The sequence below is a fragment of the Bos taurus genome, chromosome 15, assembly GCF_002263795.3.
Source record: "Bos taurus isolate L1 Dominette 01449 registration number 42190680 breed Hereford chromosome 15, ARS-UCD2.0, whole genome shotgun sequence".
Classification (NCBI taxonomy): Eukaryota; Metazoa; Chordata; class Mammalia; order Artiodactyla; family Bovidae; genus Bos; species Bos taurus.
This window is the reverse complement of record NC_037342.1, coordinates 56,629,098-56,645,231: the sequence shown is the minus strand read 5'-3', so window position 1 is coordinate 56,645,231 and position 16,134 is coordinate 56,629,098. Positions and strand designations below refer to the sequence as shown.

The window sequence follows — 16,134 nt, the reverse complement described above, 5'->3', positions numbered from 1 at the left end:
TGGGTAATGTTCTTTTCTATTCACTGCCTGTTATTATTGTCGCTTTGAAAGAGGTCTGTGAGGCTCATGAACACTCTGCTCCCTTCTAGGTTGAGAGAAAGCCAGAGTGAAAAAATCCTCCAAGGTATCACCAGTTACACAGGTAAAGTCAGAGGCCTAGCACCCTCCCATCTCTTCATCCCTAACCATTGCCTCCAGGAGGCAGGGCCTGCCTTTAATGTTCCTGACAAGAATTGAAGGAGTCTAAAAATCAGGGGGTGGGAACCAGTGAGAAGCTGGGAAAAATAGGCTGGGCACAGATACTAAGGGGCCCTTAACATCCAGATTCATTGTGGACTTTCTTCTCTTAAGCAGTGAGACTCCTTGGAAGATTTTTTAATGTGGTTATTTGCTGTCTTGTTCATATATTCATTCGTCACAATTATTATTGAGTTCCCACTTTGTGTCAGGCACTGTGAGAAAGACTGAAGTACCTGAAAGCTCTCTGTGGAGGGCGGCTCAAGAGAACAGAGCTCTGGCCTACAGAGAACCAGTGAGGAAGCAGGCAAAGGTATAGCAGTTGACATCTTTGGTTCAGGCATCTAGGACCAGGACAGAGAAGCTGCCATGCTCATCGGGGCTGAATGTGCTTTTTGTGGCTCCAGTTGTGATTATGTTGGAAGTCAGAAGGAGAAAATTGCTGAGATCCTGGAATTCTGGACTAGAGTCTAGGCTCTGCATATAAACAATCAGGAAATGACAAATGAGTTTCAACAAGGGAGCAATATGCTTAAACTTCTGGGTAAAAGGATAGAATAGCAAAATAATGTATTATTCAGCAAAATAACTCAGGACTGAGTGAGATAGGTCCAGTAAGGGGAGGGAAGCTAGAGTTTATTATTTAGGAGGTTGTGGAGATAGTCACATAGTGAGTTACTGGTTTGGAAGCCAATGCAATGTCAGAGAGAAAACCAGTTAGGAGGCAGTTCATAATACACTTTCCTCCCATAGCTCTTGAAGCCTTAAGTAAAGTTGGTACAGTCACAAAATCATGAATTAATTTAACTTCTTGTGGACAGTGGTAAAGATCTTGAGATGCTGTGTACCAGCTGGCAGTGTTCAACACATACATTACTTAGAGTTGCAGGAATGGGTCCATAGAGACCATTGAAAAATAAATTCAGAACTTTGAAGAGCAGTGGTCTTTCCTACTATAAAATTGAATGTTTTAACCAAAATGACTCAAATTTCTTAAGATATAGAGTGATCTCCAGTGACTCTGTTTTATGGATTTTAAAAAGATCACTCTGCTGGCTATTAAGACGACTGAAGGCTGTGTTCCAGCTGCCTTATGATTTTTAGTAGTTTATTAGTAAACTAGGGCTTCCAAAATGAAGTACCAAGGACTGGGTGCCTTAAACAACAGACGTTTATTTTTCTCACAGTTCTGAATTATGGTTTACCTTAGTGTACGTGAGTGTATTTATCTGCTTAAGGTTTGCTAAATTTCTTAGATCAGTAAGTAAATAAATGTTCTGTCTGTATTTTTTAAAATATTTTTCTCCCACTACTCTCTTTCTGGGATTCCTGGTACCATTTATTTTTATTTTTAACCTATTAAATTTTTTTTCTTTTGACTGCATTGGGTCATAGCCGTAGCACATGTGATCTTTAGCTTTGCCCTGCAAACTCTTAGTTGTGGTGTGTCAGATCTAGTTCCCTGCCCAGGGAGTGAACCTGGACCCCCTGCATTGGCAGTGGGGAGTCTTAGCCACTGGACCACCAGGGAAGTCCTTTATCCTATTTAATTTTTATGCTTCTTTTTGGATATATTCTATTACTATATGGTTAGTTTTTAACTGCTGTGTAAAAAATTACCAGAAACCTAGCAGCTCAAAACAACACAAATCTATCATCCTACAGTTTATGTGGACTAGGAGTCCAGGCATTGTTTTGCTGGGTCCTCTGCATAAAGTCTCAACAGGATAACATCAAGATGTTGGCCTGGACTGTAATCTAATCTGAGACACAGAGTCCTCTTCCAAGTTCACTGGTCATTGGCAGAATTTAGTTCTTTAAAATTACAAATATAAAGCCATCCATGTTGTCTTAATCATTCTTGAAAGAGTTTTGCTCTAAGAGCCTAGAGACTACCTTCAGGTCCTAGTTCTAAGGCTTTCTCACAACATAGCATCTTACTTCTTCAAAGCCAGCAGGAGAATATCTATTGTAACAGGTGGATTGAGAAGAACAAAGGAAACAAAACAATACACAAAACAAATAGAAAACAAGTTGAAACATGTCATACATTCGACCATTTTATTAATTACGTAAATACAAATGAACCAAATTCTCAAAACCAGGAGTAGCAAATGTCAGACTGGATAGAAGAAAGGAGGACCCAAACATATGCTGTCTAGAAAAGAAATACTTAAAATATAAAAACACAAATGAAGTAAAACAAAAAGGATGGAAAATAATATGCCATGTAAAAATAAGCATAAGAAATAATATCTGAAAACTTCAAAACATGGAGCATTACTAGAAATAAAGATTTCATAATGATAAACAGTTGCTATATCAGGATGACACTGTAAATTATATACTTAAGAGCCAAGCCTCAAAACACATTAAAAAAGAAACTGAAAGAGTCACTCAGAGATTTTAAGATTCTTCTCCCATCACCTGAAAGAACGACGCACAAAAAATAAAATAAGAAAGGATATCTGAATACTTTCAGAGAACCTGACAGAAAATATTATAATTTTTCTATTTTCTATCAGTTTTCTAATTGACAGAAAATATTACATTCAACAACTGCAGAATAACAACATTTTCAAACGTACATGGCATATTTGCCAAAATAGACCACACATCAAGCCATAAAACAAATCTAGAAGAGATTGATGATTTACCTCATACATGGACACAGAGAATTAAGCAAAATGAGGGAACAGAGAAATACGTTCCAAACAAAAGAACAAGACCAAACCTCAGAAAAGGAACTAAATGAAATAGGGTTACGCAATCTACCTGCTAAAGAGTTAAAATTAATGGTCATAAATGTGATCACTGATCTTGGGGGGAAAGATGGAAGAACAATACAAACTTCAACAGAAAGATAAAAAGTATAAGAAAGTACCAAACAGTAGTTATAACTGAACTGAAAAATACATTAGAAGGGTTCAAAAGCAGAATGGATGAGGTAGAAGAATGCATCTGTGAGCTGGAAGACAAAATAAATGTAACTCACCCAAACAGAGCAGAAAAATGAAAAAAGAATTTTAACGTGATGAGACATTTGAGACTGCATCAAGTGTAATAATATTCACATTATGGGGCTTCTAGAAGGAGAATAGACAGAGAAAGAGCCAGAAAAATTAAATGAAGAAAAAGTGGATGAACACTTTTCCTAATATGGGGAAGAAAGCAGATATCCAGATCCAAGAAGCCCAGAAAGTTCCAAATGAACCCAAAAAGACACACACCAAGACATATTACAATTAAAATGGTAAGGGGAGGGGTGGGAGGGGAGACATAATTATGACTCCTCATAATTATGAGGGGAGACATAATTGTGTGGTTGTATGGTAGAAACCAATACAACATTGTAAAGCAGTTATTCTCCAATTAAAAATAAATTTTTTAAAAAAGGAAATAATACAAACATTCAACCATAGTACAGTATGAGTATTCTCTTAGTTGATGAAATACAATGTATCCATTAAAAAATATTAAACTTCCACATTCATACTCATTATGAGTCTAAGGGTCAGGGTACAGAAATGTGTTTGTGTATGTATTGTATGTGTGTGTATATATGATTTTACTAAATAGTCTTTTTTGAAAAAGGTAAAGATAAAGAGAAATCCTAAAAGGAGGAAGCAAAAACCAGCTTGTTACACACAAGGGAAATCCCAAAAATCTATCAGCAAATATTTTAAGCAGAAAATATACAGGCCAGAAAGACAGGTATGATATATTCAAAGTCCTGAAAAGAAAAAAATGTCCAACCAAGAATTATCTACCCAGCAAGAGTTGAAGAGGAGCAATCAAGAGTTTCCCAGATAAACAAAAGCTAGGCAAGTTTCATCACCACTATGCCAGTTCTGTAAGAAATGTTAAAGGGACTTCTTTAAGCTGAAAAGAAATAGCACTAATTGATAAGAGAACATGCAAAAGTACAAATCTCACTGGAAAATGTACATATATAATAAAGGTAATATATGGATCACTTATATGAAGATTAAAAAACAAAAGTAGTAAAAATTACTGAAATTACAGTAATTAGTTATGGGTGCCAAAAATAAAAATATGTTAACTGTGTCATCAGTAAATTTCAAAAGATCAAAATCCCACACTGTTCTGTGACCACAAAAGAAATTAAATTACAAATATCTAGATAATCCTAAATACTGAAAATTAATGTATTTCTTAATATTTCATTAATCAAGGGGTTAGTCTCAAGGAAAATTGGAAAATATTTTTAAAGGATAATGCATATACAACAGCAAAATTTGTGGGGTACAATTTAAAGTCTAACTTAGAGGGAAATTTGCAACTTTAAATGTTAGAAGGTAGATTGTTAAGGTAGACATTTAATCAATATTTAAACAATCTAAAAAAGTAAATTTTTCTCTAAGTGAAGGACATAATAAAAATAGGAGCAATGAAATAGAAAAGATAAAACAATAGAGAAATATTTTTTATTTATTTTTAATCGGAGGATAATTGCTTTACAATATTGTGTTGGTTTCTGCCATACATCAACATGAATCAGCTGTAGGTATACATATGTCCTCTCCCTCTTGAACCTCCCTCCCACCCCATCCCACCCCTCTAGGCTGTCACAGTTTGAGCTCCCTGTATCACACAGAAAATTCCTACCAGGTGTCGGTTTAATACATGGTAATACATATGTTTACATGCTACTCTCCACTTGTCACACCACCCCCTTCCACCACTGTGTCCACAAGTCTGCTTTCTATGTCTGAGTCTCCAAAACAATAGAGAAATTTTTTTAAAGTGAAAAGCTAGTTCTTAGGAAAGATAAATAAAATTGATTGATTCTTAGTAAAATGAATGAGGGAGAAAATTTGATTGCCTGTATGGGTGAATGATTAATGAAAGAGGGACTATCTCCAAATCCTAAAAATATAAAGGAAAATTATAGACATTTTAAGCCATTAAATTTGACAATTTAAATGAAGTAAACAAATTCCTTGAAATTTACAACTTACCAGAACTGAGAGAAGTAAAAATAGAAATTTGTAATAACCCACTGTCTATCAGAATCAAATCTGTGTATGAAAAACATAGCACAAAGAAAAGTCCAGACCCAACAAGTTTCACTGGCCAATCAAATATTTTAAAATAATACCAATTTTATACTAACTCAGAAAAAGAAGGCAAAGGAACATTTCCTAGCTGATTCTTTGAGGCCAGCAATAATCTTACATAAAGGATATCTAACAAAGATAGTATAAGAACTAAATTTATAGATCAGTGTCTTTCATGAACTTAGACATAAAAATCCTGGACAAAACATTAAAAGATTGAATCCATCAATTTAAAAGAGGGTAAAACATCTGGAGCAAGTGAGAATTATACCAGCAGTACAAGATGAATATGTCATTTGAAAATTAATCAAATTAATCTACTATATTAACAAAAACATAACTGACAAAATTTAACAACTGTTTATGATCAAAGCTCTGAGTAAGCTAGGACTAGATGAAACTTCCTCAATCTAATGAGAGATATTTATTCAAAAACCTCCAGCCAATATCATTTTTAACCGTGAAACAGTATTTTCCCTCTAAGATCAGAAATAAGGCAAGGATATCTGCCATTTCTGTTTGGCATTGTTCTAGAGATCCTAGCCAGTTTAGTAAGATAAACAATAGGCATAAAGGAAGAAGTAAAACTCCTGATATGATTATTTACATTAAAAAATTCTATATTCCTCTAAACCTACTAGAACCAGAAACTTAGGCAATACCTCAGGACACAAGATCAGTATACAAAAAAATAACTGTATGTTGATACATTATCAGTTAAAAGTTGTAAACTTTAAAAATTGAAATAGCATCATTTAAAACAGCATAAAAACATAAATAGGAATTTTAGGAAGATACTGTAAGCCCTCGCAAAGAAGATAAATGATTGGTCACTGAAAACTACAAAAGTTTAGTGAGAAAAAGAAGACCCAGATAAATGGAGAAACATAACACATTCATGCATTTGAAAACCTAATATCATAGATATTGGATGTCATGGAATTGAATTATAAATTCAAGTGCAATAAAAGTCCTCTTTGCCTGTGAGGTTGACAAAAAAATGAAACTCATGCGTGCACCTGTTTCTCAAGACTGAAATTACACTCAGGGCAAAAGTAACTGAATTCTGGGCTTGCTTTTTAGGATTTTCACTCTCTCCTAGATTTCAGTTCCACTGTTCCTCATTATATAGTAAATCCTTAAATAAATTTAAGATGTGTCCTTGGTTTTGTACATTATCCAGTTTTTAATTTGTCTTTCATAAGAGTCTGTTTCCTAGCTGCATTACTATAAAAAGTCTCCATTGTCTATTTTTTTCTATCATTCAGTTAGAAAAAAAGCTGTATTTTGAGCAATTACTGTGTGACAGACACTCCTGAGCACTGTATATGGGGTGACAAGCAAGACAGAGTCTCTGTCCTTAAAAAGCTCCCATTTTAATGGAGAATGTCTTCATTTTTCTATTCAAACTGCTTTGGAAGGAGTGGTTATGAAATGCACAAACTTTAAGCACATATTGATCTCTGCCTTCTGACAGCTCCCATGGAGTTAGAACCTCAGACAATAGACTTAAACTCCAGCACCTTGATGAATAGAGGACCATAGCAAAGTCTTCCCAAAGCCTGGGTAGGGAGAGAAATAGGGGGAAAGAATCTGAAATGGTAAGAGAGGGGCTGACATTTTAAAGATGACTAGGATTTTGCCATGTGACCAGCAAAGGTTGGAGAAGTGACTTTGGAGGAAACTATGTTGTTTTCTATCCCACAGAAACTCCAAGTGTAAGAAGTCTCCACGAAGAAGTTTTGAGAGTTGAAGAAACTCGCTAGATTTAACCAAAAGCAAAAGGGAACATCCAGGCTCTAAATCCATTATACCAGAGGCTCTCAAGGAAACCACTAAACCAACCATGCATCCCAAGGATGATGTTAGACAACCTGTGGCCACATAGCTGGTCTCTGAACCCATCTAAGCACCCATTTCAGGGGCCAACAGAGAGGCCACCCTCCAAACTGCAAACTGCATTGCCTACCATGAAGGCAAATGAACCAACAATTCCCTCCATGGAAGACCCTCCTCCTGAAACATAACCTGAACACCACCACCCCCATTGACTCCTCCCAATAATCCTCTTTTACGATGGTTTCTACCACATCCAGAATGCTCTTCTCCTTTGGGCTGTCTTCAAAGAAGAATTAGCCACAACTTGCCGCCTCCTCCTTCTTCTTTCCTCTCTGGGCCCAGAGTGAACTGATGGTAGAGAGAGGTCAAGAAAGAAGTGCAGAAGAGCCAGGGAGGCTCTCAGGAAAACCATTTCTGGTCTCGCCTTCCATCTCCAAGTGATGAGCAAAGGGATAACCATGTGATCCTGGAGGTGGAGCTGGTTGCTCTCCAGGTGAGACAGGATTTGTCTCATCCTGACCCTTCATAATATTCCCCGCTAAAGGAGTGGCTGTGGTGAACATCAGCATGTAAATAAAGGCAACTTCTCAGGAACTCAGAAGGTAATTGATACACTCTTTGCACCCCTCTGTGGCCACTCAGACTGACAAAGACTAGGGGATGAGTGCCAAAATGATGCCATCCAGAGAAGGAGGAGTAGTGTGGAGCATGAGTCAGGGGCAAAGTCTCACCCCACACACATATCCTGTCATACAGTGTGCCTGGGGTGCTTCCTCATAGCTGGTCACTGGCTGATTCCCCACTGGGGTGATGGGCATAACCCAGTGGCCTTTGGCCATCAAGGGAAACTAGATCTGAAATCCCAGTGTTAGAAACAGCAAGTCGCATTCCACCCGTGCGACCATCACCTATTCATGCTCCTTCTCCAGGCCTCATGTTCCCATGTATATGGTGATGGGCAGGGGCAGACACCACAGGATGTTCCCTGTGGCTCTGGTTTATCCTGGGCTGACGGTGGAGTCCTGTAAACATCGGTGGGGGAGGGCTGCCTTGGACAGCCGCACTGTCATCCCAGAAAGCAGGGCTGTCTGGTTTGGGGCCTCCATTTCAACAACAGCCCCTCCACCTCCCACACAGGCATCTGGAGAGAAGAGTAATAGCACTTCCTGTGGAGTGGTTTGTCACCTACATGCAGGTGACCCCAGACCCGTCAGTGTTTGAGGGCAAACGAGCTGGGCTGGCTAGGCTGAATATCAGGGGTCTAGAGGACAGATCACTAACATGCCACTGGCTAGAGGATTCTCCCCCGTCACTTCTCCAGGCTCTCATCCCAGCCACAGCCCAGAGGGATGCCCCACCCCTACATCACACCTTCCCCGTCTGAAGCTCTCACCCCTAGACCTGCCCAGGTCATGTCCAAACTTGATTGTTCCATCCTAGTCACAAAGTAATATTTTACAGACACCCACTGGACGTAAGGATTAACCCAAGGCAGCATGGTTTCTGGGGTTCTTGGAGGTTTCTTAATGGACCAAGGAGACATTTCTGGCAGGATACAAGGGCCACTCTGGATCCACTGGCCCAGAAGCTGGTCCCCGCTCTGGATCTCCAGCCAACCACAATTAGGTCTCCACCTCCCAGGCTGACATCCGTCATTTCCCCTCAACCTACCCCAGGCCCAGCCTGTCCCTTGAAGCCCCTTTTAGCACACTATGGGCTCAGGCACCCCAACCCCCAAACCCAGACAGCTTGATCCTGCACACACAGACCACAGAGAGAGTTATATAGACCACTACCCCACAGATCCCTGTTCCTGGCCCCACACACTGCCCCCTCCCACTTCCCCCAGCAAAGACACTACCAGACCAGAAGATAAAACACAGGCTTTATGCCTGAGATCATCAGGGGAGATTTACAGCAGCTCAGCACTCACACTGTAATATTTAGAAGCAGTCTGTCTCCCTCATCCCAGCTGAAGCTCCTGGACTTAGGGGTATTAAGCCAGTTCCTTAGGTTTCAGGATAATCTGTTTGGTTGTTCCCAGCATAGAGAACTAGGTCGTCCTGTTGGTTACATTTCCGGGCCATGACCTCAAAAGAGGTCACATGGTAGGGCTAGTATGAGTTAAGAATGACATCCGAGGAGCACAGGCTTTTACAACTGGGATTGTCACAGCAAGCCAGGACTAGAACCAACCAGGTGCTTCAGGCTGGATGGAGGGAGTTCTACATCCCAGCAAGGTCACCTCACTGGAAGAAGGATCAGAGGCCACGTTGGTACAGTCAGTGGTGGCCAGCTGGTTCAGCCTCCCTGCCTGGATAGCCAAGGTCTTCCCCTGGATGCAGAGGTAGCTGATGGTCCTGAGCCAACTGCTTCCTTGAGAGTAGGCACAGGGCCAGAGCAAAAGGGCCACTGTTCACTTGCCACTCCTGGAGCCCCGCTGTTTGCTCATGGCCGTAAGCATCTGGCTAATATAGGAAGTCAGGAGGTCATCCATCTTGTAGCCCTGGAAAGAGCAGCAGAAGATAAAACAGAGCACCAAGTAGGACACAGCCACCCACTCTTACCCAGAACACAGCACCCAGGAAACTGCAGGGGACAGAAACCTGGACAAAGGCAAATCCTGCCCCACTCTGGACTCAGCCACACAGCTGAAGGTATGGATTCAGCCAGCCAGATATCTAGGGTTCTAGGTTATTGTGATCCCACATTAAGGTGCTAGTTTGTGGGTTGCTCAAATCCCTACTAAGAATAAACATTGGATAAGAGGTTGGAATGTCATACTTCATTGTTTGGATGTGTGAAGAATGGTATTAGGACTAGGATTGAAAAGATTAGGGCTAGTACTTCTAGTTAACTGGGGATTGATGAGTTAGTTGTTCATAGGATATGCAAGTACAAAACACCACTCTGGTTAAATGTGTGGTGGTGTATTGAGAGGATTTACCAAGGTATAATTGTTGGGATCTCTTAATAAATCAGGTGAAAATAGGACTAATACTATTGGAAAATAGGACTAATACTAATTCTAGAACTAGTAAAAAAGACACCTAGGATGTCTTTAATTATATAGTAGGAACAAAATGGGATTTTACCTATATCAGATGATTTCTGTGGGATTATTAGCTCCTGTTTCATGAAACATTAATAGATGGACAGCAGCTACTGCTGCAATGATAAATGGAAGAGTGACGTGGAAAGTGAAGAATTGTGTAAGAGTTGCTTTATCTACAGAAAAACCGCCTCAGATCCATTGAGCAAGGTTTATACTGACGTATGAGATTGCTGAGAGAAGGTTGGAAATAACTGTTGCCCCCCAAAATTGTATTTGTCCTCAGGGTAGTATAAAACCTATAAATGTTGTGGCTATAACTGTAAATAACAGGATAACTCCAATGTTTTCATGTTTCTAGAAAACTGTAGGATCCATTATAAAGACTGCATCCTATAGGGATAAATAGGCAGATAAAGAATACAGAAGATCTGTTTGCATGTATGTATTGAACAATTCATCTGTAATTTACATCTCAGCAGATATATGTAACTAATGAGAAGGTGGTTATCGTCTGACATGTAGTGCATTGCTAGAAACAAAGCTGTTAAGATTTGTAAAACTAAACAAATACCTTTTAGGAACAAAAACTTCATCATGATGAAATGTTTGATGGAGCTGGAAGATCAGTGAATGCATTGTTAATAATTTTTATTAATGGGCATGATTTTTCAGTGTCGGTCATTAGTGCTCTTGTAGTTGAATAATAATGAGTTTTCATGTCAACGGCCATGGTTAGATTCCATGTAAGAATAATGATAGCATACATTGTATTTTAAGTACTATTTTTGTAATTAGTTTTGTGGGGAGTTTTCTTCAAAACCTTCATGGTCGGTTTGAGTTGATTGTGGGTGATAATGTTGGAATTGTGTTGAATTTTCATGGGTTTTTGGGGGGATTAATAGTGTTTGGATTTATTTGTGGTTGTTGTTCAGTCACCAAGTCATGTCCAACTATTTGCAACCCTATGGACTGCAGCATGCCAGGCCTCCCTGTACCTCACCATCTCCTGGAGGTTGCCCAAATTCATGTCCATTGAATAAGTGATGCCATCCAACCATCTCATCATCTGTTTCCCTCTTCTCCTCCTGCCCTCAGTCTTTCCCAGAATCAGGGTCTTTTCCAGTCTCTCAGCTGCTTGAATACTTTTTATATGGACTTTTGCCAGCAAAGTGATGTCTTTGCTTTTTAATACACTGCCTAGGTTTGTCATAGCTTTGGATTTATTTATGGGAGATATTAGTGGTGTTTGGGAGTTCCTGGTAGCTCAGACAGTAAAGAATCCACCTGTAATGCAGGAGACCTGGGTTCGATCCCTGGGTTGGGAAGATCCCCTAGAGGGAGGGGCATGGCAACCAACTCCAGTATTCTTGCCTGGAGAATCCCCATGGACAGAAGAACCTGGCAGGCTACAGTCCATGGGGTTGCAAAGTGTCCGACACGACAGAGCAACTAAGCACGGCATTAGTGGTGTTTGGTTATACAACAGCTATGGCTTCTGAGCAGTATCCTGAAGTTTGGATCTCCAATAAGACTGTATAAGGAGCATTTTTTTCAGATTTAATAACAGAGTTTTCAGTTGTATTTTATGTTTTAAAAGATGAGGAAGTGGAGGTTGTGTTTTAAGTTTAATGGTTTGGGAGATTGGGTAATTCATGATGCAGGTGATTCTGAGTTTTTTTAGTGAAGAAGCTATGGGGACTGCAGCACTATATAGCTGTGGTACTTGATTAGTGATTATTACTGGTTGATCATTGCGTATTGGTGTTGTGGTTATTACAGAGACTACTCGTGGCAATTAAATAGAATTATGTTTAGGAAGAGGGTGATGAGGAATGAGGAAATATACCTTGATTAGATCTTTTTGGTCTGATACTAATGTAGAGATTTTTATCTGAATAAGGGAAGTAATTTTTGGTAAAATATTTTCTAATCAACAGGCTGATTTCTGGTTTGTTGATAGATTTAAGTAGGGTGATAAACAGTGTATAATAATACTTTCCCTCTTAGGGAAAATACCCTAAGGGTTTGGAAAGCCTGAATATATTTGAAGAGTAAACTTTAAATTCTGTGTGTTATTATTAATTTCAAGTGCTAAGGTAAAACCTAGAATGGTTATGGCAAGGGAAGTTAGTTTTAGGTGATAAGGTATAGTTATTTGAGGGATTGTTGTTGGGGGGGTATTGTTGAAAATAAAGCCAGCTTCTGATTAATAGACGTTTGATGGAACTGACTAGGAGAGGATTATTTCCATTATTAAAGTTAGGGTGGAAAAGCGAGGTTGTCCTAGTAGTGCAAAGATGATAAGGCGAGTGCTGTAGACAGCTGTGAGGGACGTAGCAATTAGACAGCAGGATCAGGTGCTGGTATTGACATGTTAGCAGCTTGGATTATCAGATCTTTAAATTCAACAAGGAAAGGCATTCCTGTTAGTGCTAGGCCAGTTGTAAAGGCAGTTGTGGTAAAGAGTATTGCTTTAAACAGGCCTCCTATTTTTATGGATATGAGCATATCAATAACATGACTTTAAAGAAACCATATGTGCAGATATGGAGAAATGCTTGGGAGGGTTGATTAATGCCAGTTGTTACTATTATAGGCCTAGTTGGCTTGAAGTGGAAAAAGCAGCAATATTTTTTTAACATTCTGGGTAAGAGTGCATATTGCCATAAACAGTTAGTTACTGTTTGAATAAATTTATTATTTTCTGTTAAAGGATAAAAGTGGATGAGTAAGAAAATACCTGCTACCACTACTGTGCTTGAGTGGAGCAGGGCTGAGACAGGGGTAGGGCCTCCTGATGCTGAGGGACTGCAGTTCTGGGTGGAGGCCAAGTTGGTCGGATTTTCCAGTTGCAGCTAGTATGAGACCTAGTAGGGGTAGATTTGAGTGATTTAGTTTGAGTATAAAGACTTGTTGAAGATTTCATGCATTTAAATTATCAGAAATCATGCTATTGCTATAACAAATCTGTTAGCTCCAATATGGTTATATAAAATTGCTTGTAGAGTAGCTGTATGTGCATCTACTCATCTATATCATCACCCAATAAGCAGGAAAGATCATTCCGACCCCCTCACATCCAATGAAAAGCTGTAAAGGTTATTAGCAGTAACAAGAATTAGTATTGTGATAAAAGGAGTAAATATTTGAGGAATCCACTGACGTTAGGATCTGAGTATAGGTATCATATTGAGAATTCTATTATGGGTTGTATAACAAATAATGCTACTGGTATGATTATTGAGAAATAGTCTATTTTGAAGCTGAGTGATAACTTTAGAGTTTGGATAGTGATTCAGTATCAGTTTGAGATAATCATTCATGCAGGCCAAGCGATTATTATTATTGGGATTGTACTAATAATAAAAGCGTATGAGATAATGGATACTGTCACTCTTATTGGTTGATATTTGTTGTGATTGGTATTAATATAAATAATGTAACTCATGTGAAAGGAAAATTTATTACTTTTATTTGTAGTTGCACCAATTTTTTGGTTCCTAAGACCAATGGATAACTACTATCCTTTAAAAGTTTGAAAAAGTCATGTTACGTGGTATTTTTACCATAAATGCATGCTAGTCATGTGAAGACATTAGATCAAGAATCAGATATTGCTGACAGCAGTTCTTACATACTTTCTTGGTAAATAAGGCTAAATCTTCCGTCTCTAGATTCACAAACTAGTATTTTTTAAAACTATACTTACAGTACAAGGGGCCTAAAATGACTTGGGGATTTAGTGGTAGAAGTAGAGAGGCAAAATATGAAGTGTTAATGAGGGCATTTTCTTGTGTAGAAGATTGTAAGATGTTACTAATGTGATGTGTGTATTTGCCTTGTTATATTATGATTAGTATTATATGGAGTATAAGGCAGGAATTACTGGATTAATTCCTATTAGAGTAATTGTAATAGTCGATCATGAGAAGGATGCTTTTACTACAAATAGCCCTCCAATCAGACTAATGGCTGGGGTAGAGGTAAATTTGTAAGACTAGCAACCTTAGGCCTCAGGCTAAGGTTATTGTTTGGCTGTGAATTCGTTCATAACGTGAATTTGTTAAGCGGAATCATATGGATGATGTGAAGCCATGGGCAATTATTAGAGTGGTAGCTCCTGTATAACTTCAAGGTGTTTGGATAAGAATAGCTACAATAACAAGTGCCAGGTGGCTGATGGAAGAATATGAGATGAGTGATTTTGATCTGTTTGATATAAGCAAATTGAACTGGTTGTAGTTATAGGGATAATATGAGAAAAGGATATACTGTAAAATCTGTTAGTGGATTTAGTGTTACAATTCATAATACGCCTTGCTGCTGCTACTGCTAAGTCATTTCAGTCGTGTCCGACTCTGTGCGACCCCATAGACGGCAGCCCACCAGGCTCCTCTGTCCCTGGGATTCTCCAGGCAAGAACACTGGAGTGGGCTGCCATTTCCTTCTCCAATGCGTGAAAGTGGAAAGTGAAAGTGAAGTCGCTCAGTCGTGTCTGACTCTTAACAACCTTATGGACTGCAGCCTACCAGGCTCCTGCATCCAATGGGATTTTCCAGGCAAGAGTACTGGAGTGGGGTGCCATCGCCTTCTCTGATAATACGCCATAACCACCAAGTTTTAGTGATATGGCTGTAAGTACTACGGAACCTGCGATGGGGGCTTCTACACGTGCTTTGGGCAATCAAAGATGAAGGCCCTAGAGTGGTATTTTTACCATAAATGCATGCTAGTCATGTGAAGACATTAGATCAAGAATCAGATATTGCTTGAGTTCAGTAGTGAAGTGTTAAGAAATTTAGGGAGCCTGTAATGTTTTGGATATAGTGAGAGAGCTCCTACTAAGTGTATAGAATAAAACATAAAGGCCTGCGTTAAGGTGTTCTGTTTGATTACCTCATCAGATGATGGTAAGTGTTAGGACAATTATTGCCTCAAATAGAATGTAGTGTACAATTAACTCTATAGCAATAAATGTTATGATTATGGTCACTCCCACAGGTAGGGATTTCTGAAGGCTGTACCAGCTGAGTTCAGTCCAGGAGGCCTCATTGCTAACAGCTCTGCTGTTGACGTCAGTGGCCAAAGGTTCAATCTCTAAATATTAAAGGCACGGGGACATAGTTACTGAGTGGGCAGTCTGTTTCTCATCTCTAGATTAATAAGCCCATTCCCCAGACCTAATCTGACCTGACCTTAGCCCCAACCTGACCCTTGATCCTGACTGCAGACCAGACGGCACACTCCTCCTGTTTGTTGCAGGGACTGGGAGGATGAGGGAAGGCAGGGCCGGGGAGCACCCCAGGCCTGGAAGGAAGAGTTCTCACCAGTGACGTCTCACAGAGGAGTTTGCTCCCACGCACCAGGTTCCCAATGGTGATGTGGAAGTAGGTGTTGCCGCTGCTCCAGTTGGAGATCTTGGTGAAGGGGTGAGTGGTCAGGATGTCCTAGGGGAGCAGAGAGAATCTGGGGCTGCACATCTGGACCATCTGACCTCACTCCCCTCAGCTCCAGCCCACAGACACCACCCACACAAAGGACCTCGGGCCCTCAGACAAGGCAAGGAGCAAGAGGGTAGAGGCCAGCTGTGCCATGGAGCTGCTGTGGGAGGCAGGCCTTGGTTGGGACCAGCTAGTGGGACAACCAAGGAAGCCCAGGGGGTTGTCACATGTGTGGGGCTGGAATTAGAGATTTTAAGAGGATGAGGAAACTGAAACTGAATTCCCAGATGAGATGATCCAGTGGAGTTGAAGGAGGGAGACAGAAAGACACAGCCTTGCAGAACACAGTGTATGCACTGGGTAGAGAAGCAGCCCAGGGAAGTGCCTGAGAGGGAGACCAAGGGAGAGGCAAGGAAAGCCAGGTGAGTGGGCCCGTGGATCCAAGAGGAAGGTGGTGGTCATTGCCCTCTTCGCCAGCAGC

General features: G+C 39.9%; 2 protein-coding genes across 12 annotated transcripts in view; one reads left to right on the top strand and one right to left on the bottom strand.

The window, feature by feature from the left end:
* Window positions 1-7,751, top strand: part of LOC786996 (glycerophosphodiester phosphodiesterase domain-containing protein 4) — a 138,271-nt gene extending 130,520 nt beyond the window's left edge. For 7 of the 8 annotated variants that reach the window (XM_059875143.1, XM_059875141.1, XM_059875144.1 and 4 more), the window contains 2 exons: window positions 90-142; window positions 7,026-7,751. In XM_059875143.1, coding sequence (XP_059731126.1) covers window positions 90-142; window positions 7,026-7,084 — 112 coding nt within the window. In that variant the 3' untranslated portion in view covers window positions 7,085-7,751. The remainder of the gene's footprint in view (window positions 1-89; window positions 143-7,025) is intronic. The other variant, XM_059875142.1, reaches the window with a different exon arrangement.
* The window catches only part of MYO7A (myosin VIIA), a 112,645-nt gene continuing 98,795 nt past the window's right edge, over window positions 2,285-16,134 (bottom strand). For 3 of the 4 annotated variants that reach the window (XM_010812768.4, XM_015474829.3, XM_024975887.2), the window contains exons 48-49: window positions 15,540-15,659; window positions 2,285-9,663 (exon numbers count right to left, since the gene is read on the bottom strand). In XM_010812768.4, coding sequence (XP_010811070.1) covers window positions 9,574-9,663; window positions 15,540-15,659 — 210 coding nt within the window. In that variant the 3' untranslated portion in view covers window positions 2,285-9,573. Of the gene's footprint in view, window positions 9,664-12,952; window positions 13,080-15,539; window positions 15,660-16,134 lie in introns of all 4 variants that reach the window. The other variant, XR_009490688.1, reaches the window with a different exon arrangement.